At 32.0% G+C, this 23,958-nt stretch overlaps 1 protein-coding gene across 2 annotated transcripts in view; it reads right to left on the reverse strand.

Annotated features, from left to right (window-relative positions):
• CDK13 (cyclin-dependent kinase 13) overlaps nucleotides 1-23,958 on the reverse strand; it is a 68,150-nt gene that overhangs the window by 18,956 nt on the left and 25,236 nt on the right. For both annotated transcript variants that reach the window (XM_004676656.2, XM_004676655.2), the window contains exons 3-7: nucleotides 23,209-23,379; nucleotides 21,783-21,922; nucleotides 19,668-19,838; nucleotides 8,853-9,042; nucleotides 7,904-7,960 (exon numbers count right to left, since the gene is read on the reverse strand). In XM_004676656.2, the coding sequence (XP_004676713.1) occupies nucleotides 7,904-7,960; nucleotides 8,853-9,042; nucleotides 19,668-19,838; nucleotides 21,783-21,922; nucleotides 23,209-23,379 (729 nt within the window). The remainder of the gene's footprint in view (nucleotides 1-7,903; nucleotides 7,961-8,852; nucleotides 9,043-19,667; nucleotides 19,839-21,782; nucleotides 21,923-23,208; nucleotides 23,380-23,958) is intronic.

Consider the following 23,958-nt stretch of genomic DNA (forward strand, 5'->3'; position numbering starts at 1 on the left):
GGGTGATTTCACTCATAGGTGGAACATAAAAAAAGCAAAGGAACAGACCAAAACAAACTCTTGATATCTGATTGCAGACCTAAAGCTAACCAAAAATGAGAGTGCAGGGATGGAAGCAAAGGTGAGAAGAGGCTCACTGTCAATGGTGGAGAATTATTAATGTTCAAGTGCATAGTATAATAACTACACTCAAGGGTATAGTGTAACAACATACATTTGTAGAATGTGAATATATACCCTAAATAATAAATTATTTAAAGTAATTAAATGTTACCTCACCAAAAATAATTTTAGTTGTATATATTAATATATATACACATACATATGCTCACCTTTTACTTAACCCCTTTTAAACTTGAAATGGTCTACTTCTCTCGTTCAAGTTCTGTACTTCCAAGACAAGGCAAAATAGATGCTCCAAGGTCCTTTTTACTGAATAACCCCAGTTAAAATTCATTAACCAGAGTTGCTAATTTTGTTGTAGGAAATGAAAAAAGAATCACATAAATGGAAATGCCTTCAGCTAACTAAATTGTTATATACAAAATGCCATGTCTTCTTCAGAATCTACTAGAGACATCTACCAAACAAACAAAATAATTCTGGGATCTTTTTAATGCTTAGATATTCTGAATGCAAAGTCCAGGAGTCATCCTCAATTCTTCTTTCCTTCAGATCTCATTAACAACTTCTGTCAATTATACATTCCCAATATTTTCCTACTGCTACTAATGCAACACCTTAACTAGTTTCCTTATCTCCATTCCTGCCCTGTCTCCCTCACTTCAAGTTTTTTTAAGGGGAAAAAAAAGGCCTAGATCATACCCCTTACTTGGCTAAATTATCCAGTCATTTCCCACCACAATTAAGTAAAATTCAAATAACCTCAACTGACAAGATCATAATCTCAAGCATTTTACCTATTTCATACACTGGGCAACTTTTTAGTCCTTAAATGCTCTAAGTCTATTCCCAGGGCTTTCTGTTGCTGTGCTCCTCTACTTTGAATGGTCCATACCTGGGCCTACATTTTCTAAGCTATTTCTTTCTCATCATCCAGGTCTAGGCTCAGTTTTACTTCCTCAAAGTACTCTTAGCTTAAATTACAAGGGCTGCTATCCCAACACTCAGAGTGACTCTATAGCACTATCTTGTTTGCTTTGTAACATTTGGTATTTTTAATTCTCTCCTCTACTCCAGAGGTGCACTGTTTATCTTTTCTCTCATTACCAGGTAAATGAAACCAGGGACATGGGCTATCTTCTAAAGCTAGCTATATATCTAATATGTAAACCATGGGCGTTGCCTAGATTAGTGTCTGGCATGTAGTAAGCTTTTATGCCACTACTATATGACAATAACACAATCTTTGTTCTCATATCTTTCCCCCCTTCTCTCTATTTTTATTTATACTTTTTTCTTCTTTCTAATTTTCCAAGAAAAATTAATTTGACATTCCTGCATTAACATTGCTACAAAGAAACAACTTAAAATGAACAGTATACTTGGCCTACTAAGCTAGGTTACTTATTGACAACATCTTAAAGAAGGTCCTTTGCAACCATAAGGAGAAAAACTGATTTTCTTCCATGGGACAAAATCTAAAAATATAAATGAGCAATTCAATTTATCCCTAGTTAATGTAAAATTCCAAACAATACTGTACTCCATATTCTGCACAACAAATACACCTACACAACCACTGCCATTTAATTAGAAAAACAAAACAGCAACTCCACTAAGTTGTTATTTTTGGATGGTTAGAGACTAAACTTTGTAAAGATCCAGAAATAATGGTTTCAACATTAAATATTCTGAATTTAAGTATCTACTGAACATCTTGATCATTAACATTTGAAGAAAACAAACACTATTTCTTTGTCTACTAGGAAGTATCACCTAAAAAAAATAGCATTTCTTCATTTACATTTTTTAATTGCTAAAGTGGTTAACTGTATATAAAATGTAAAATTATCATTAAAATGTAAAGTTATCAGATTTTAAACAATAAGATTTTCATGAGAAGTCTCAGGTAATGTTAAACATGATGCTATAAAAGGATTTCTAATTTATAGACTTCTCATTCACTTTTTTTTTTTTTAAGATTTATTTATGCATAGAGAACTAGGGTATAGGCCAGAGGCGCAGGGGTGGCGAGAGGCTTCACCAGGGACAGAGTGGGGAGCGGAACAGGCAGAGCAACGAAGTACACTGCTGAGGGAAGCAGCAGGTGGGTCAGGAGAGGTCTGCCACGCCATGTAGTCTCCTCTGGGGCAGGCGGGAATTGAACTCATGCAGAAATGGCTTTAGCTTTTCAGTGCTGTGCTTTAACCTGCTGCGCCACCAGGGAGGGCCCTCATTCACTTTTTAAGGACTTTAAGAAAGATTCTGAAATGGAACTACACACATCTTGCTAGTATGCTGGAAGAAGTGAACATACTTTGTTGGCAAAAATAAAACACGGTATTTGAAAGGTAAGAGGCAGTAAAATTCAGTAGACTACAACAGAATTCTAAACAAATGTCCCTAAAGCAAACTACAGAGGCCCCAATAGTTCTCTACCTGAGAAATCAAGATTGAATCCAAAATCTTACCAGGAAACACTTCAGTGTAATGAAAATAAATATCCTTTCTATCAAAAGATCCAAGTTAAATTTTAGCTCTATCACTTACTACCTGTGTGATCTTGGAAATACATTTACATTTTCTAAATTTTCCTAACTCTAGTCTTTAAAATGTTCCTAAAACTATGATATCTATCTATACTACCCATATAATAAGGTGTATGCTGTTTGTTATATTTGTTTCTTTCTCTATAAACAACAAATACAAAAACTCTTGAGTTAAGCACTGACAAGTGGTTTCATAAACCAATCAACCAACCATGGCTACAACTACTCAAGAGTTTTAAGGTCTAGTGGCCACAGATATAAATTATAATAATATGTTCTAAGTGCTATATAAAATAATGAATAAGGAATATGTACTAATTTAACCTGAAAAATATGGACAGATTTCAAAGGAAATAGTGACCAAAAAAGCATATTGAAGGGAAACAAGCAAATTTGTCAGGCTGAGATACAACTTCATACAAAAGGAAACAACTTACGGTAGGCTGTATAAAATAATGAATAAGGAAGATGTACTAATTTAACCTGCAAAATATGGACAGATTTCAAAGGAAATGGTGACCAAAAAGCATATTGAAGGGAAACAAGCAAATTTGTCAGGCTGAGATACAACTTCATACAAAAGGAAACAACTTATGGTAGAATAACAACGATATGCAAGAGCTCAGTTAACTTAAGAGATTGCAAATATTTCAACATTCCACCTTAGGGGTATGGGGAGGGGGAGACAGGAATGGCAACTGACAAGAATGGAAGGAAAAAACAATGAAATTCTATTTTCAGTAGCCTATACGAAACATATCTGTATATAAGTGACTGAGTATCTTTAACTGAAATAGGAAGAAAAACAAACAGATTTTTCCCCTGGGGAATGTGAAATATAGGTTCACCTAATTTAAGATAACAGGATCATTCAAGTGGAAATATCCAGTAGAGAAGATTAGAAATATAAAACGGAATTTTGGCTTACTAAGCTTTCAGCATTTAACAGAATGGCTGGAATTCTCTCCACATGAGGAGGTGAAACACTGTTCACTACAAAAATTAAATTGTCCCTCTTATTTTATATGTAAATTACTCCAAGCAGTTACTACAAATGTGCCTTGTGTTTTAAAGAATATTAAACACCAAAGTTTAAAATACAATTTTTAAAAAATACAATGTTTTTTAAATGCTTTTTTAAATTCAAACTGAACATAAAAAGACAGTAATACAAGTAGTAAGATCAGAGTTAAGGAGGTAATTTTCATTCTAAATACAATTTCATCTTGCCTTTTTACAAGTAGTAGCAAAAGGTAATATTCTCCCCTCCCAATACCTAGTACTGGAAAAATTTAGTTTTTTGTTAACTGGAAATTTTATGAAAAGCCACTAGATGGCGATAATGCCCTCGAAAATTTTTTTAAATTTATTTTGACGGTAATTTTTAGAACCATAAAAGATGTTGTTCAACAACCTATACATAAGGAATTTAGAGATGTTTAAATCCTTCATCTTAAAGTTGAGAATAATGAGATGTAGAGAGAAATTATGTCACTTGCCCAAAATTCCACAACTGGTAACATGACTATAACCACATTACTTAATTTTATTTAGTTCTGCTGGGGTTTCATGTCCATTGCTTTAAACAAGTATGTGTGCTACATTATAGTTTACCCTTAGAAAATTAAATTAATTTCAATTTATATAAAAAGCATCTATCTTCTCATATCTGACAGTCACACGGAAGAAAACAATACTCCGATTTGAAAGGACAGAAAAACTCAAAAGGGAAATAAATTCATTATGGCTAAAAGTCTCAGGAAAGACTGGACTTAAATAGCAAAAAAAAAAAAAAAGCAGACAGTGAAGAAAAAGGGCCAAATATTCTTTCCTTAAATCCTGCATGTCCTAGTGCCAAGTGGGGCAAAGATAAATGCTGGTATGCAAAGTAAGAAAATGATTTGTCAAGTTTAATCATTTTACCCCTAAATTTTAACCCAGTGGTTCTTTTTGTTGTTGTTGCACATATGATATAAGAGATACATATTAACATACTCTTAACACACATTTCCTACCTACTAGCTGTAACTCCAAACAGTTTTCCTCAAAGGCCAAGAGTGATATCCAAAATCAATTGATTTAAAGACATAAAGTTGATGCTATTACAATGATAAGCTTAAATCAGCTCTTTTGACACACGCACAAAATAATTACTTCTTTAATACTTCTGTCACAGAAATTACTTAGAAAATGCTTCAAAGTGACTTAAGATGACTTAAGATGGTTTTGCTTTGGTAGTCTTACCTTTCTGCTTTTAATAACAAAGAAACATAAATGAACAACCATTTGTTACATCTTTATTTCAAGAAATATTTAGAAAATTTGAGACAATACAGTATTTGGAAAAGACAAACTTCAGCATCTTAAAATTAAGTATTTCATTAAAATTACTGAAATCCACTTTTTAAAAATTTTAATTAAAATTTACTTTATTAAAATTACTGAAATAATCCATTTATTTTTAATCATCTCATTAAGTCTAATTCTCTGACTTTAAGAAATTGTAATATTCAAATCTGAAAAAAAAGGAGACATTTTAATGGAATGCATAACCCCTTGATGGATAGACTCATACAACATCAAGATTTTTATCTTACAAATATAATTAAGCAGAAAATTCAGTACACATTACCTGAAGATGAAAAGTCATATGATTAAATTTCTTACTGCTGTAAGTTCAAATTACCGTTATCAATTTATCAGGGCAATGGTTCCAATTGGAATCATGGCTCAATGAACATACCACACCCCTAACACTCCGTCAAAACCCAATATTCCATTTAAAAGGAAAAATTAATGGGGAAATGGTGTTTTATATATAAAACTTGGCTTTACAATCAGATTTTCTGGAATACAGTTATTCCAGTATGAACAAGGATCTGCATAAAAAAACTATGAGACAGAAAATGGTAATTTAGCTGCAGTCCATCTGCACTAAAACTTAACATGAAGACAAGAAGATATTTATTTGTAAGTATGACTGACCCATACTTGTATTAAGAAAGAGTGGTTTAACTACAGAGAAGTCTCAATTAACTGATTAAGTAATCAGGCCACCTTATCAAACAGAACCCCTCCTTAAGGACTAGCGATTAAAATTTAGTCATTCAAAAATATACTTCAAGTGAAATTTTAGATTAAGTACCAATTTTTTTTTTTTTGCTTTCAATGCCTACAAAAAGCAACTATTGCATATGATATAAAAAACTGAAAATTGGGAGTAGTAAATCTTGAACGATACAATCTTGATTCTGTCTGAAAGTATTTTTTGATTGCTAACGCCACTCCAAAAATATTTGGGTCTCAGTTTTTGAAAATGCAAAATGAAAGCCAGAATTTTACAGTTAAAAAACTGTATGCTTTTCTAGAAACAACAAAGGCTGGTGAGGATATGGTGAAAAAGGAGCCCCACTACATTGCTGGTGGAATGGAAAGCTGTGCTGAGGTTTAGCAAAACACCAAAAATGGAGCTACCAGTGATTTCATTCCTAGGAATCTACCCAAAGGACACAAAAACATTAATTCAAGAAGAAACGTGCATGCCTATGTTTTATTCAGTAGTTAAAACAGCTAAGTTTGAAAACAAATCAAATGGCCTAAATAAAACAGACCAGGAAGATGTGGCATATAGAATACTACTCAGCCATCAAAAAAAACCCCACACCTGCCATTTATGTCAATATGGATATTACTCAGCCATCAAAAAAAAAAAAACCCACACATGCCATTTATGTCAACATGGATACTACTAGCCATCAAAAAAAAAAACCACACATGCCATTTATGTCAATATGGATGGAGTTGGAAGGGGTTAAGCTAAGCAAAATAAATCAGAAGGCAAAAGATAAATATTGAATCGTTCACTTATATATAGAATATAGAGAAACCAAACAAAGGGTCAGGAAAAAGACAAAATTCAAAGCTGACTATAGATCTAAGACATACAGCAGGGAGGGAGAGGGAAAGAGGTCAGAACATGACAGGAAATAGCACAAGGGACTATGGTAGTGTATATCACTGGTGCTATGGTGTGGGAGAACTACCAGTAGTACTGTATCGGAGGGGAGAAATTAAATACTGTCCAAAAGTAACAGTGATATAATTTTAAAAAAATTATAATTTTTAACCTGTTAACAATTTGAATTTTTTTTAAAAAAAATAGTTTTTAACCTCTATTAACAGTTTGAAAATAAAACACACACAGGAACAAACTACACCCTATCTTAAAATATTAATTGGAAGTGTAGCAGATGAAATAAAAGCAGAAATTAATTAGAAGTGTAGTAGATTAAATAAATAAAAGCAGAAAAACTGTAGGAATAGAAGAATGTTCCTGTTCAAAACAATTCAAACCATATTGAGGTGTTTCATGTACAAACTACATACAACATACAAAAACCTCTAAATTCTAAGCAATGAAAATAATTTTCAAGATGTCAAGGTAATGCAAGATTAAGAAACTAGCAAAGATTCAGTAAAAGTGAATACCTATCTCTAAGAATACCAACTGATATTTCATTACATAAAATAATTGCAGGATTTATATGTATACATAAATATAACTGAAAATAATCAATTCTCACAGAAAAGTAATGGCTAACCTAGAGATTTGCTAATACAGTTAATTTCACAGCTATTTCATAAAATCCATTTTACAAAAAATGTTCTATTTTGACATTTCTTACTAGTTCTACATATTTCACTACTATGGGGCACAAAAAGAGTGAAGTGAAATATATAGGTACCAACTTAAAACAATCTACAAACTGAACTTCCTCACAATCCTTTGTTTATATAAAAGATTCTTAGGAGTTTAAAACAAAGAAAATAAGAAATGTAGTAAAAATTAAAAAAGTAAATTCAACAATTTTTAAAAAGTCTAATTTGAAATATTTAACGTAAAAAGCATATTTCTGTATTTTGCAATATGTAATCTTGAACACAAAAATCACAAGCATCTTAATGCTTAGATGTGTTAGAAGTTTTAAGGATGAATTTGGAAAAAAATTAGATACATTTAAAATGACTAAAATTAAATTGTATTTACCTCTAAGAATTAAAAATCAATTATTTGTAAATTGAGATAAATACATAAAATCTTTAATCAAAATAATCAACCCAATATGGTAAATTTTACATTTTTTAAGACAAGTATCAGTAAGGTATTCTTAGCCCAGCTTCTAAAACTGGTCTCTAGTGTCAATAATATTCATATTTGAAAGTATTCTTACCTTTCTTCAGAGCTATACAATCGAGCAAGTCCAAAATCTGCAAGCTTTATCTGCCCTCTTGTAGAAGAAAGACAAAATAAACAAAAAGTATTAACTACTCTGAATTGTTCACACATATATTCTATTCCAAGAATGAATAAAAATAAACTTATTTAAACTTTAACTCTGACCATACTGCAGTAGTAAGGTCTTGCTGGGAAAGCCAAACAGACAAACTCACAAACAAGACAAAATAAAAAAATGTATTTTTGGGGATAATTTTAGCTATGGTACTAATACTTACTGTTGTTATCTCTAGTCTATAACAGTACTAATATAACAGTATTTCAGTATTAGTAAGATCCTATTCATACAAGTAAATCAATGAGGTAATTGTTCAATCTATACTGTTCAATCTATACTGTTCAAGAATTACCGTCATATTGTTTAAATTTTATATTTAATTTTACAGTTTTTAGAAGGAGTAGAACACTTTCTACTAAAATCAGGACCAGACATGCTTAAACAATAATACCAATTACAACAGAGTTGGTTCAGATCAGTTAATATTATTGATAAAATACTTAAATTAATTCAACACATATGTATGCATGTATGACTGTGGATGTACATATGTTAAGTGTGTGAGCATACTTTAAAGAAACTTACTTTAAAACTTTGATGACATTTAAAATCTAAAATTTATTGGTAACATAAAGCTGAAATAATCTTACAAGATACATTATTTAAAGGAATAACAAACATCAACTATCATTTTGTATTATAAACTATTACTAGAACTTAATTAACTAGAGTATATTTAACTTTAGTAAATATACTTCAGATAGGGCCCAAACTATCATATTGCTGAATATGTTAAAATAGCTTAAACAATGAAAATAATTTTAAGTCCTTCAACAAAATCACAAAAAGCGTTTAGAACATTAATTTTATATACATTAACTCATACCTATTATTTAGAAGAATATTTGAACATTTAATATCTCTATGCAAAAAGTTCTTCTTATGACAGTAATCCAGACCTTCCATGAGTTGTCTCATAAAGGATTTTATGTGATTTTCATTAAAATGTACCAAGCCTGACTCCAGTAGTCCCATCAGGTCATGGTCCATATATTCAAAAACCAGATAAAATGCACCTAAGAACAGGAATAAGTAATACATTAAAGATGTTTATTCTTAAAACTTTTTTATATGTTCCATTATTTTTTAAATAAAATGCTAGGAAAAAATTTATCCTTGAAAAGAAATCATAGACTGGTATCTACCCGAAAGACACAAAAACACTGACTGAACCCCCATGTTTACTGCTGCTTTATTTACAATTGGAAAAACATGGAAGCAGCCCAAATGCCCAAACGCAGATGACTGGATTAAGAAGATGTGGTACATATATACAATGGACCAAAAAAAAAGAAACACATGTCTTTTGCAACAACTTGGATGGAGCCGGAAAAGATCATGCTTTGTGAGATAAGCCAGAAAGAGACAGAAAAATACCGGATGGCTTCGCTCATGGCAGGAGTATAATGGACCAGGAGAGAAAATAAGAATAATGAACAGCCACATACCAGAGATATTTTGAGGGTATGGAGTGGGGAATGGGATCAAAAACGGGGGGTGGAGGGTGAGGAGGGAAGTGCACGGGATTATGGTGATGGCACATGGGTGACTCGGTGATGGGAAACCCGCGGGGATTACAATTGAGATGAAAAAAAAAAAGTACAAAATGATGTAAAAATAAACTGTTATAAAAAAAAAAGTCATATTCTGTCTTTCAGTTTGAATTTAGTACCAGTAAATATATTGCAAGGAAATATCTTTGTGATATAAAATTCACCTCGATGACTTCCACAATCTATAATTTCTATGTAATTCAACCATTTTTACATATTAAACAAACTATCCCTCAGCAGAAGCTAATTTAAATCAGTGTCATTTATAAAAGAAAATAAAGGTGCTAAAGAAATGCTTTCAATTAAAAATGACTGTGGGCCTTGGTGAACTTCAGATGATTTCTATTAAGCCTTCAGATGATTTCTATTAAGTTATATGTACAAACATATAACCTCTGTTTATACAGCACTAGAGCATTTGAAAGCATGCAAATTAAAATTTTATTTTACAAATCAGCTTAATTCTGCTTTCACAACCTAAAATAGTACATAGTAAACACATATCCAGTGTACTTATGAGAGATTCAAAAATCCTATGTGAAAATGGCATAAACTAAATCCAAAACTATAGCAAGAAATAGCTCCATCAACAGGGAAATATTTCCCTATTTTTGTTGAGGAAATGATTGTGAACTTTGCTTTTTTTTTTTTTTTTGGTGTATTCATAGTTTTTTCCCTTTGACAGGTATACTGAATTTTATTGGCTTTTCCATTCTTCAACTGATCAATTCAGCAGAGATCTTGTAGTAAGCTTACATCAGAAGTACTGTTTCTTGAAAGCTTTTAATTGTACCTCTCTGAAACACCAACCAACATTCATGTTTAATAATTAGCAGGTGTAGTGCATAAAACAAATGTTCATTACTAATTGCTCAAGTAAACAAAATTAAAGACAAGGTGTAGATATTGAAAAAGACCAAAAAATGATAAGGTTGACTATCCTCCTGGGAAATCCAAATAAAAAGGCAATGACTATATTATAAAAGAAAAATCACAAACAAAAAGCCAAGATTTGATAAGCCAGCAACAACCAACACTAATAAGGACATGGAGCAATATATATTCATTCATTCATTGCTTGTAGGAATATAAAATCATATATTTTCTTCTGAAAACAGTTTGGAAGTTTCTTACAAAGCCAGATTCTTATATGATCTAGCATTAGAGTTTCTTGGTATATGTTCGAAGGAGCTGAATATTTATGTTCACACAAAAACTTGCATATAAATGCTACTGCACTTTTATTTACAATCATCAAAACCTGAAAACAACCAAGATGTCCTTCAGTACATTAATGGATAAATACATGGTGGTACATTCACACAATAGAATATTTAAGGGGAAAAAAATAAACTACGTAGCTATAAAAATCCATGGTGCAAACTTAAATGCATTAGTACTAAGTCAAAGAAGCTGATCTTACATATCATGTATTTCCAACTATATGACATTCTGAATAAGATAAAATTATGAAAATATTTTAAAAAGTGGTATCAGTGACTGTAAGGATTTGAAGGGGTGGGGAGGAATAGCTGGAACAGGATTTTTAATGAAAATATTCTGTGTGTCTGTCATATACTCAGCTTCCACTTTCGTCTCTCCCTGTTACTGTCTGTGGGTACCTCTCATACTCATCAAACACTGTGCATATCTGTTGGATTCTGTGGTCTGCTTGACTTACTGCCATCTCCTCACTTCTGGTACATATAGAGGGGTGTGTGTGTGTGTGAATACCTATGTATTTGTATGCAAATGTACATAACCAGTTAAAACAAGTTGAAAATAAGAGAAAACAGAAAATTAGAAAAATATATTTATTTGCATTACTTCAAAAACTATGCTAAACTCAATTAACTTTGATACTTCTAGGAACTTATTTTCAAAAGAAAAATATCAAAGGATTTAGAGCTGAAAGTCCTTAAAAGTAAGCAATCTTAAATTCTGTAAAAGTTGATCACAGTATATTCTCAGGCCTAGCCAGAGCAACAAAATACAGCAAGGCAATTACACCAATTACTATGTTATTTGTGTTTCTGATCCCCTTCAATGAAATGACAGTTACCATTATTATTTACTATAATTAAGTGAAATCCTTAAAATGTCTGTAATACCAAAATTCAAGTAAAGTACTGAGGCCTGGGAATCACTGCTAAATGGTCAGGTCTTCCTATCAACTCCAAAAGGCCCTGTGCTATTGAGATGTTTAATACCACAGGCTATGTTTTAAGATAGACTTCTATTAATACATACTTCTTAGTTCCTGTCACAATTGGATTGTTTTCACCACCCAATGCATACTAACTTGGTCAAAAAATGGTAATTTATCAATCTTCTAAATACTCCACCCTGTTTTTGGATTGGAATAAAAAAAGGTAACAAAAATCCAATGATGAAAGTCTAGGTTCCCTCTCTTCATTTCATAGTGCTGGTTCTATCTCAAGGTGGTTTGAGAGAATACAAGAAAACAAGCAATAAATTCACTGGCACATTGATTTAAATGAGATGAAATTAAATTTTCCACTTATGAACAATTCCAAAATAAGGTTTTCACTATGATCAAATTTATGAAAAGGCAAAATCATAGCTTAAAATAATTTATAAAAATGTGTTTTTAAATTCTTAGATTATTCCTAGTGGGAAAAACCTTTTCAAGAAAAAGAGAAGAAAGACCAATCAGATTTCAATTACCCATAAAATCTAGAATCTACTTTTTGTTCAAGGCTGAAAAACTAGTGTTTGTGCTAATAGTGATGGTGAATCTGGACCAAAAAAAAAGTTTCCATTTGCAAATCCTAATTTAAATTTTTTAATATTAAGCATTTTACTTATATAATTTTTTTTACTGTATCAATTACTTTAGACTTAATTCAACAAAACAGTTAATAAAACTGTGTAGTCTATAAGTACAAAAATGAATAAGAATTGATTATATCAAGTGCCTAGTAGGATAGAACTGAAGACAGATCATAGGTTTTTAAAGGTAGTGCTACCCAGAAAGAAAATACCTGATTAGAGTAACAGGAACAGATATTAAGCTGAAAATTAAAGCAAGGTCAGCAGCTAGAAGGATGATGAGGGCAAGAACCATGTTCATGTTGACATAACTTGAAATGTTCACATTCGTGAAATGTGAATGTGACATTATCAAGAGACTAGTTGCAGCTATGTGGAACTCACATGTAGTAAGAGAGATTTATTTTTCTGTCTTATTTAAAACAGGTTAGATTTGAGTAGGTTTACTCCTAAAAAGAACCAGTGGAGGCAGGGTCTTGAAAAAAATCAGCTTCAAGGAAGAATGAGAAACACTACTTTATCTGAGACAAAAGAGTGAAGTCAGTACAGTGTGAGGTAAGAACATGGAAAATTAGATGTTGAGCGTGAATTCTCATTGGGCAAGTGTAATTTTCTCTGTAGAAAAGGATGCATTGCTTTTAAGAGAACAGGAATTCCTGCTTTGTAAAACATAAGGTGTTTACTATGGAATGTCAGGCTGTCTTGATGTCCTAGCTTAGTACACCATAAATGTGAGGAAAAATGAACTTACACAGTTGCATGATTTTTCCTCAGAAGGTTTAGTATATAAAAAAGTGATCAATCCAAGTTTGAAGACTAGGGCAGGTGAAATGGACACAACTGTCAAGAGGTATGAATTTCTTGAAGAGTCCAAATATCTTTAATTCATGAAAATGTAAAATCAAAAGTAAAGTGTATTATTATTATGCTTTCTTAAATTCAACATTAGAAATAATCAAGGAAGAGCATTTAATGGATATGATTTAACAGTTCTAACTGTAAAAGAGCAGCAAAAATCATATTGCTTTTAACTTGAGAAAACAAAAGTCAAATACTAAATATTTGTGATGTGTAAATCTTCAAAATATTTATGTGAAATTCACAAAACATTTCTATCTAAAGTTTGCAAGAAAAAAGAGAAAGCAAAAACATTTCTTCCTGTGGCCCCTCTGTCTTTAATTGCTAGGAAATATGTCCAGTTTTAACAGAAGGAAGTAAATTGATCTAACATTAGAGTCCCAATTTATATAGTATTATTAAAGATAGATAGATGGAGAGATTCCTCCATTCTCCTTTGACCCTGTTTACCATTCACATGGAACACAGAAAAAGAACTTATTTTCCCAGTTCCCTTAGTCCTACCTCAGCCCAGTCCCAATCCTCAGCTCTTATGACAGAAGTCCTTACTCAACAGAATGTAAATAAATACTACTTGGTATTTATACTACCTGGTATTTAGATATGTCTACCTAACTTAATCCTGTCCTGATCCCTAGCACCTAGAATCATGAACAGTATCAAGTAGGTGCTCCACAAAAACTTACCAGGTAATTTCTTCTGAAAGAATTCAAGGATCTTATTTCAGCCTTTTTACTTACCAAAAAGTCACATTTGTAACACTGTATTTCCCACAGGCCAAAGAAACAAAAAAAATGTCTTGGTGTAGGAGCTGAGGTATGATCATCAGCAGAGGAAGGAACCTATCCGCCTCTCTTTCTAATGGTATTAGTTGCACAGGTGTTAAAAGGTAATATGTGTACACCACATATCACAGGAGTTGTGGTTGACAGTGGAGGTAGCAATAAAAAAGAAAGTCAAATCAATTACTAAAATGGCAAAATGAAAGTTCTGGTGATTCTGCCAGTAAGAAACCAAATTCTGCAATTCCAGTGTTGTCAATACATAAAAGAAGCTCAAAGACCACTCTGGCCCTCCTAGCTTCAAATTCTTAAAAATGTGGGAGTACCTTGCTCTTTACCTCAGAATGTCCATTCTTAATTTCAGGCCTCCAAGGTCACCACCAGAAATAGAGTTGTGTAAGTAAATGTGTTCCCACTAAATTAAAAGGTGGTAAATTCAGAAAGAGCAGAAATCCATTTAATGTCATCCCATCAGGGAGTGGGAAAGATTAAGTGTGTGTCTAACCTCAAAATTTTAATTTTCTAAGTATTTTCCATGAATATGCTGTAAATACCAATTATTTTATGCATATTAAAATTAAGCAAGTTGAACTGAGTGCTTTCTAGTCACTATTTTTCATATATCAAAAATTGTGTGTGTATCTGAGTATTCTGACTTTTCCTAAGTCTCATTCATTCATTGTTCTCATAGATCTATTATGAGAATTCAAGGGGTTAGTATTTGTAAAGCACTTAGGCTAGGGCCTACTCTCTAGTAGGCACTGATGCTTTAAATTTAACATTTCAATATTTTGACTTACTAAATTTTTTTGTAATTGAGATAATAATGATTTTGTAGCTGAGATAACACTATGTATTTTAGGGATAATGGTTCACATCTCTTCTATGAGACTTCCTGTCTGTCTTACTACTACTACCTACCCTCATCTGGTAGCCTCAGCTCTGTTATGGGAATTCAAGGGTTTGTATTTGTTAGTCTGTTCATCTGCTTTGTTTCTTTATTTTTCACAAGAGTATTATCATCCAGAATTTGTCCTTCTCTCTTCTGGCTATTTCACTCAGCATAATCCTCTCAAGTTCCATCTACCCATCCATGTTATCACAGATTTTAAGATTCTCTTTTTCTTAATAATTGCTGAGTAGAATGCCACTGTATATGCATACTATATTCTCCTTTATCTAATTATCTGTCCATGGGCACCTAGGCTATTTCCTTATCTTGGCTATTCTGAATAGAACTGCAATGAATATAGGCATATATTCCTTCAAGTTAGTGTTTTCATATTTTTTGAATTGTTCCCAAGATATGGGACTGTTGGATCACAGAGCAGATCTACTTTCTGGGTAAATAATGTTTTCTAGTACCAATTTACATTCCCACCAACAAGATGCAAGGAAACCTTTTTCTTTATACACTCATGGTCATTTTTATAGAGACCATTCTCACAGCTATTAGGAGGTATCTCACTGTGGTTTTGATTTGCATTTCTCTAGTAATAAGTACTGATGAGCAGTTTTTCTTGTGCCTATTAACCAACTGTAGATCTTTTTTTTTTTGAGAAGTTATCTATTCAGCTCTTCTGCCTATGTTTTGATCTGGGTTGTTTTCTTGATGTTGAGTTGTATGAGGTCTTTATGTATTTTGGCAAAGAGCCTCTTATCAGATGTGTGATCTGTAATTATCTTTTCTCATTCAATAGGATGTCTTTTCATTTTGTTGACAGTTTCTTTCCCTCTGCAGAAACTTTAGTTTAATGTGGTCCCATTTGTTTATTTTTAGTTTTTCTTCCCTTGCCCCTGGAGTCAGGTCCCTAAAAATATCAATAAGGCCAATGTCATGAAGCACAGCACCTTCTTTATTCTATGTATTTTTTGGTTTTAGGTCTTATATCCAAATTTTTATGGCACTTTGAATTAACTTTTGTGTATGGTGTTAGTGATCCAATTCCATTCTTTTGCATGTGGCTACCCAGTGTTCCCAATACCAGTTGAGACTTTCCCTTCTCCATTGGATGTTCATGTCTTTTTTATTGTAAATTAACTGATCTCTGTTTTTTTATATATCTGTGTGCTAAGTTTCAATATATGAGTCTAATTCTGTATTTCCTTGTGACTCACAGAAGTTATCCCTAAGATTTTAGCCTATTTCCTTGAAAAGCATTATTTAAGTGTATTTTATTTAACATTAAGAAAAATACCTTCTTGTATCTAACTGATAATTCAAACCTCACTATCATAAAAAGGTTTTATTTGCTTATACTAGATCATATTACAATTTGCCTTATAAATACTTTTCTCTCATCTCAACTCAACATTTACTAAGGACTAATATAAGAAACACAAAGAGACAGAAAATTAGATATCTAGTTTTTATGTAAATCATTAAAAAATGGACATTACACATTTAATAAATATATTTTTAAATTATTTTTGAAATACTATTTTTAAAAATACATGTAAAATCAATGTAAACATACTTTGTAAAAAATGTTTAAAATCAAGTAAGAAAAACCCTAAAATCTTAAGACATAAAGGTTTTCTTATTTAATGACTTCATTATGAACACTGAAATACTTAAACATAATGCACTGAAAATGCCACATGCAACTGTACCTCGTTCTCCCTCTATATTTAAACTAAAGATCTGGAGTTGTAGAAAATAATTTCTTTGGAACAAAGTCCTCTTTATTAACAATAAAAAGATAGAGAAATAGACAAAAAAAAGGTACCAAAGATCCCTTAAAAGTTATTAAAAACAAAAGGGACACTTTAGAGATGAAGCGTGAGATAAGAACTAAGTTTAGAATTAGTTTATCTCCCCTCCTATTCATCCCTCAACTATTTATTTCATAAAGAGATTCTTCAGCACCTCTTGAGTGCCTGCGCAAAAATAAACTCACAACTTGGTGACAATATACACCTCTGTTTTCTTAAAACAATAACTTCTTTTATAAGATAAAATAACATTTTATTAATAATTTTTGCGATTTCCCCCCCATTTTTAAGTAGAGTCAAGTTTAAGAAATTTTATGACATTCTTTTCATACAGCCAATGGCATGTGTCATCATGCACATGTAATTATTTTTATAAATTTATAACTTTTCTGGATCTTTATGTTTTCATATTTATTTCAGTTTCATTTTTAAAATTTTATGAGTTCTAATATACAGTATTAAAATGCTCAGACTATCTTTCTACTCCAGGTTAGCAATCACAATTGTAATAAAATTATATAGCTAGCATTCATGTTCAGGATTAGAATCAAAGGATTCTTTTTACCAAATTATGCTGCATCATCATATTCCCATCAAAATCAACAAATTTATTTAGAAAATCTCCTCACATCTGTTCAAATGATTATTACCAAGAAGAAAAGAAATAATAAATGTTGGTGCAGATATGGAGAATAGGAAACTCTTGTGCACTGTTAGTGAAAATGTAAAATGGTACATAGCCACTATAGAAAACAGTATGAAGGCTCTTCAAAAATTAAAAATACTTACCCAAAGAACTTAAGACACTAGCTCAAAAATATATCTATATTCCCATGCTCAATGCAGCATTATTTACATGGAAGGATGAATGAGTAAAGAAAATGTGTATGGAGTGGAGTATTATTCAGCCATAGGAAAGAAGGAAATCTTATCATTTGTGACAACCTTGAAGGCATTATGCAAAGTGAAGTTAGACAAGGAAAGATAAATACTATATCATCTCTCATTTGTTAAACCTAAAAAACACAAAAACCAAACTCCTGCAGATTGGTGGTTGCCAGAAATGGGGGGTAGGGAAGGTGACAAAATGGGTGAAGGTAGTCAAAAAGCTCAACTTTCCTTTATAAAGAAAAAGTCATGAGGTTGTAATATAAGCCTAATGACTACAGTTAATAATACCTTATTGTATATTTGAAAGTTACCAAGAGTTTTAATCAACAATCACTAATTTCATCACAAATGTTAACTGTCTTTACTGCAGTGATCAATTTGCATATATACAAATAAGGAACCATTATGCTGTTGAAATTAATGTTATATGTCATCCTCCAATAAAAAATTGGTATTAATGATTCATTAATAAAATTATGTTGATAAAATATTTTCTAAACAATTACATTTAATTGTACACTCCCTCACAAGCTTTAATATAGTTAATAAGTGACACCTAAGTGTAGCTTCTGACATAGTAAGACATTTTTTTTGGCATCACAACTCATCCAATTACAAATAGGATTATGACAGGGAAAATGAACATGCAAATAAAAACACAAGAAAATGTGTGATCAGTAAAATACAGAGCTTGGCATTGTGAAGGAGTCAAAGTAAAAGAAAAGAAAAAAAAAATGATGACACCAGGGAATGTGTATCTGTTAATGAAAGTAAATGATGATCATAAATCAAATAGAAGGAATTAAGAATGCCCTTTTGGAGGTAGCAGTCTTTTTAAAACTGTTACTTGAATTGTTAAAGTATGGAAAGGATTATAATAAATTCATTCATTCAGCAATCAGTTGTTTTAGCACAATCCATGGTAGAAAGTATAGCAAATGAATAAAGCAGGGATGGTTTCTATCTTCAACTGGAGAAAAAACAGGTAACAAATCAATATAATTATACTAGAAATAATTATGAAGTTCAAAAAAGCAAGAGGTTCAGGATATGTTGAAGAAAAGAAAATACACTAACAAGGTTAATGATAACAAGTAACACTTGTACACAACTCTCATGTATAATCTTACTTTAATTCTTATTACAGAGAAAGTGAATTAATGTTTCCCTATAATAGACAGTCAGAAAAGCTAAAGGACTTGCTAATTAAAATCACACTGCTCGTAAATTATCATATCCAGACATTCTAAATCAAGTCAAACCATCATCCTGTCTACTACACAACAAAAAATTAATTAAAAAAATAAAGAAAAGCCAAATAAAATTGTCAAGGTAATATGGAACTTAGATAAAAACTAAGGAAAGAAGCATCAGTTAAAAAGATGAAATTGGCCCTCTCTGGTGGCACAGCGGGTTAAAGCACAGCACAAAGAAGCTTAAACCACTTCCACAAAAGTTCGATCCCCGCCTGCCCTGGAAGTGACCACATGGCGAGGCAGACCTCTCCTGACCCGCCCGCTGCTCCCCTCAGCAGTGTGCTTCCTTGATCTGCCTGTTCTACTCCCCACTCTGTCCCTGGTGAATCCTCTCACCCTCCGCATCTCTGGCCTGTACCCCAGTTCTGTATGAATAAATAAATAAATCTTTAAAAAAAAAAGGTGAAATTGTATCCATAATTATTCCTTTTAGCTAGTTTAACTGTAATTTCCCATCTGTTCTAGACTTGCCAAGCCCGAATTTTATGAGCTAGAAGTTACTGTTTTGGTACTACTATAACCTATTTCTTAGTCACTAAAATATAAAAGACTAAAGGTATACAATGTGACTCAAAGAAAACTACTAACTAATACTGATAATTATGTTTTGATCTTTACTAAGGTGACTAAAAGAAGAATATTCTTCGACTGTATTTAAAAGTAGTTTGATATGAAGACAGTAATTTTATTTATTTAATGATTAATCAATTGACTAGTACCTATAACAACGTCAGTAAACTGTCAGCACCAGGAGTCTAAAAATTGTTATATTTTTTTCAAATTGCATACATACCTTTATCCTTCTTAAAATCCAAAGCATCTTCTTTATCCGTCACTATTTCCTTCATATTGATAATACTCTGGTGGGTAAGCTGCCGTAGAATTTTAATTTCTCGAATTGCTGTTATAGGAAAGCCTTCCTTTTCATTATCTAGACGTACTTTTTTTAAGGCTACCATTTCTCCTATTAGAAGATTAAATTAAATCAATTACCAGTTCACAAAACCAAGACAGTTTTTCTTAAATTTTACTTTATTTTATTTATAATTTGTTTCTACCTATTAAATTAAAATCCACAAAATATACCAAACGGTATAGTTCAAGAAGATAAGTCAAGAAATAGGTTCAAGAAAATAAGTCTGGCCAAATAAATGAAAGGGTATTTATTCACGCTTTGGAATACTATTCAACTGTTGGAAAGAATAGTGTAGATCTTTTTTTTTTTTTTTTAAGATTTACTTATTTATGCATACAAGAGCTAGTGTGTAGGGGGATGAGAAGATTCACCAGATACAAAGTGGGGAGCAAAACAGGCAGAAGTACTGAAAACACTGCTGAGGGGAGCAGCAGGCAAGACAGGAGAGGTCTACTAAGCAATGTGGGTTAGCTCCTTGGCCAGCAATCCAACTCATGCTGCAGTGGCTGGTGATAGTTTTGATAGTGTTGTCTTTATCCCCTGCACCACCAGGGAGGCTCCAAAGTCTTTTTAAAAAGTTGTTACTTCATGCTCTCCTAGATGTATTGAATGAAAACTAAAAAATGACAAAAAATAACTAAATCACACTGTCATTTTAAAAATTGAGAGAATAAACATATCATATCCAATTAATGCCTGTATGTGCATAAAGTCTCTATCAACCAGTACAAAAATACTAGACATTGCGGAGGTGACAAAATGTACTTAGACAATTAACCTGCTCAAAGCTACCTAGCTGCCTAGCTACCTAGTAATGAAAGTGGGATTCAAATTCAGGGTTAGGTGTCTCAAAAATAATGTGTTGGTCTCACTATATGGCTTCATATTTTATATGAGTATTATATCAAATAAAATCTACATATTAGAGCCTACCTGATGGTGCAGGGGTTAAAGTCTAAGCCATGTTAAGCAATCACCAACCATTGTGGCATGAGTTCGATAAGCCAGAGAGTTGACACACATAGCACAGCAGACCTCTCCTGGCTAGCCACTGCTCTCCTCAGCAGTGTATTTCAGTAGACCCCCCTATTGGGCTCCCCACTCTGTCTCTGGTGAATCCTCTTACCCCCTAGCCTCCCATGCCTCCAGCCTACACACCAGTTCATGTATGCAATAAATAAAAATAAGTCTTAAAAAATCTAAATATTATATAAAGCACACACAAATCTGATTACAAGAAAAAAGACACTATAATAAAGGCTTGCTCATTTTACTTCTTAGGAGAAAAAGAGGAATTCATAATTATAAGTTTTCCAAAGAATGTTGTAACCATTTAGTCCCTAAACCTTACTTAATTCCTTTTTCATGGAAACCTAAAAGTAATCGTTTTATTAAGCACTTTAAATTATAATTTAATCTCCTTAATACACAGGTATTATAGATTTATATAGTACCCTATAAATACAATTATCTATTATATTAAGAAGTATCTATGTAAGTAAATATTACAATACAAATACTACTACTCTAGGCTGCAACTGCCTTCAGGAGTTTCTACTTTTAACTTTTAGGTTCTTAACTATGTTCTAAAAAAATTAAAACTACAAAATCTGACTTCCAAATAAAGGGCAATTTCTACAGGAAAAAATATGGTGGCCTAAAAAAGGCATTAAAGTAAGGTTTAATATAAAATTTATTACTAAGACTTATTTAGATCAAGACATTTTATTCAGCTTTAAAGGAACCTAAATTCGATCTTACTAAACATCACACATTAAAAAAAAAATACATACACACACACACACACACACACTTTTTTATCCTATCTCACATAAGTACATAACTAAATAAAAATAAAAAGATGAAATAAAAGTATGGTAAATTCTAATTTAGCTGTGTGTGTGTTTTTTTTTTAACTCTTAAAGCTATACAATAGATGAAAAACATATATTGAAGTACATTCCACAGGTCCAAAGCATTTGCCATTCTTACCAGTGTCTTTATCCCTGGCCTTGTAAACTTGTCCATAGGTACCTTCTCCAATAATTCCAATGATATCAAATTTATCCACGCAGCGTTTTCCCCAGTCAATATCTTTTTCTTTGATTTCACCATAGCGAGGCCCACATATTCTATTAAATATAGTTCTCAAGTTTTTATATACAATCAAGCAAATTGACTTTCATAATTATCTACCTTCCACCCGCATATCCTTTATTTATCCCATCTTTGCATATATCCTATCACATAAAAGAAAAAAGTGATGTGGCATAAGTTATCCTAAAAATCAAGATATCATTTCTCCGTACTAACTCTTCCATACAGTAACTCTTAAAACTGAAAAATGAAAAGGTATCGCTTACATGAAACTTCAGAAATAAAATATATTTTTCAAATCAACACAAGTACAAAATCAAGTTCTCTAACCAATCTCCAGAAAAATTTTTTTTCATTCATTGATAATACATATATCCCCTTTCCAAAAAAAATGAAAGTTAGATAATAAATACTGCTTATTATAAGCAGTCTAACTATAAGACTTACTAACAAATTTAGACTTAGGCTAGATGAAATCATCTTAAAAACAGAAAACTCTTGAAAGATTTTTAGTCTAATACAAAATCAATCCTCAGGGAGCTATACAGAGAATATGTATATATGTGTGCCAGACATATATTTCACATTCTTCAAAAAGAAAAGTAATTTTATAGTATTTTTAAGTTTTGTAACAGAAAACCTTCAGAAGACACTATGTTAAAAGTTTCTAGGTTTCTACTCTATACTAGAAAAATCACCTCATAGCCTTACAGTAGGCACTATCCGAATAGTAACTGTAAAATCAGATCTAACTCAGTCTACACTTTCCCTTGGTTAAGTGGCAGTCAAAAAAAAAGGGAAATCAACATTCTCCTCCCTTAACTGATAAAAAGGTTTTCAGGAAAAGTTTTATCTCTAGGCACTTACTTGAAGCCAGTTTAAGATACATATTTCAATTCTTCTACACTAACTCTTGCAAAATGAAGACTACATATAGTTATGGATGTAAATGGAACTAAAAGGAGAGGAAAGCACAGTAGCTTGCCCACTGTAAGTTTTGTTTGGGCTCACTGACTTCGACCTCCTTGTCTATGTTATTTAAGTATCTTAATTATGTAAATTTTCTTTAATACATACACTATTACCCCAAGAAAGCAATACATTACAAGCTATAAGGGAAAATGAAGCTTAGTTTTATTAGTTATTTTAAAATATGTACGTAGGCAATTATGAATTTTCTTCAAAACTAATTTATTCATACACTTAAGTTGAAAGAATACACTTTTTATTATCATAAATCTTAATTTTATGCTTCAAGATTTTATGATCACACAAAATCGCAATGGTCAATTTAAGATCAGGTAGAAAAGCAAGCACATACTTAGGTCTCCTTTTATTATGTAACTGTGTTGATGTTTTCTTTTCCTCTGGGCTCTTTGAAAGGTCATCTCCTCCTGGGAGCTCAGGGGGCAGTGGTAAATCAGCAAGTAGACATCGTAGTTTCTTTTCTACTTCTTTTTTAACTGCTTTTACCGAAATATTTCCTCGGAAGCTAAAATGAAAGGAGTCACACAAATAAAACATGTCTCACATTTAAAGAATATGGCAGAGGCAGTAAATATTCTATACTATTTCATATGGCAAATACTAAGCAGAGTTTCTTTAGTTTCTGCTTATACCATGTTAAACTGCAAAGTACAAAATTGGGGGGGGGGATGTAGAATTAGGTAAGATTAAGAAAATCTGAACAAAGTCTCAAATTAGTTTCTAATAATGTACTGATATAAGTTCATCAAATGTAACAAAAAGACCACACTAATATAAGACATTAATAATGAGGAAACTGAGTACCGACTAAGTGGGAACTCGGCAGCACCACTATAACTTTACAGCAGAATGAAAGTAATATATTTATCCAAGTGTCTACTCCATACCACTAGGTTACATGCATTTCTTTAAATGTTTCTTTATATTATTTCAAAATTATAATTAAGAAAATGAGATTTAGCAATATGAACCAAAGTTCCTTTTTTCACTTAAAAATTCAAAGATTAGGCCCTCCCTGGTGGCGCAACGGGTTAAAGCACTGCACTGAGAATCTAAAGCCGCTTCCGCATGAGTTCGATTCCCG

Source organism: Condylura cristata, unplaced genomic scaffold, assembly GCF_000260355.1.
Source record: "Condylura cristata isolate star-nosed mole 26May11 unplaced genomic scaffold, ConCri1.0 scaffold00005, whole genome shotgun sequence".
Taxonomy (NCBI): Eukaryota; Metazoa; Chordata; class Mammalia; order Eulipotyphla; family Talpidae; genus Condylura; species Condylura cristata.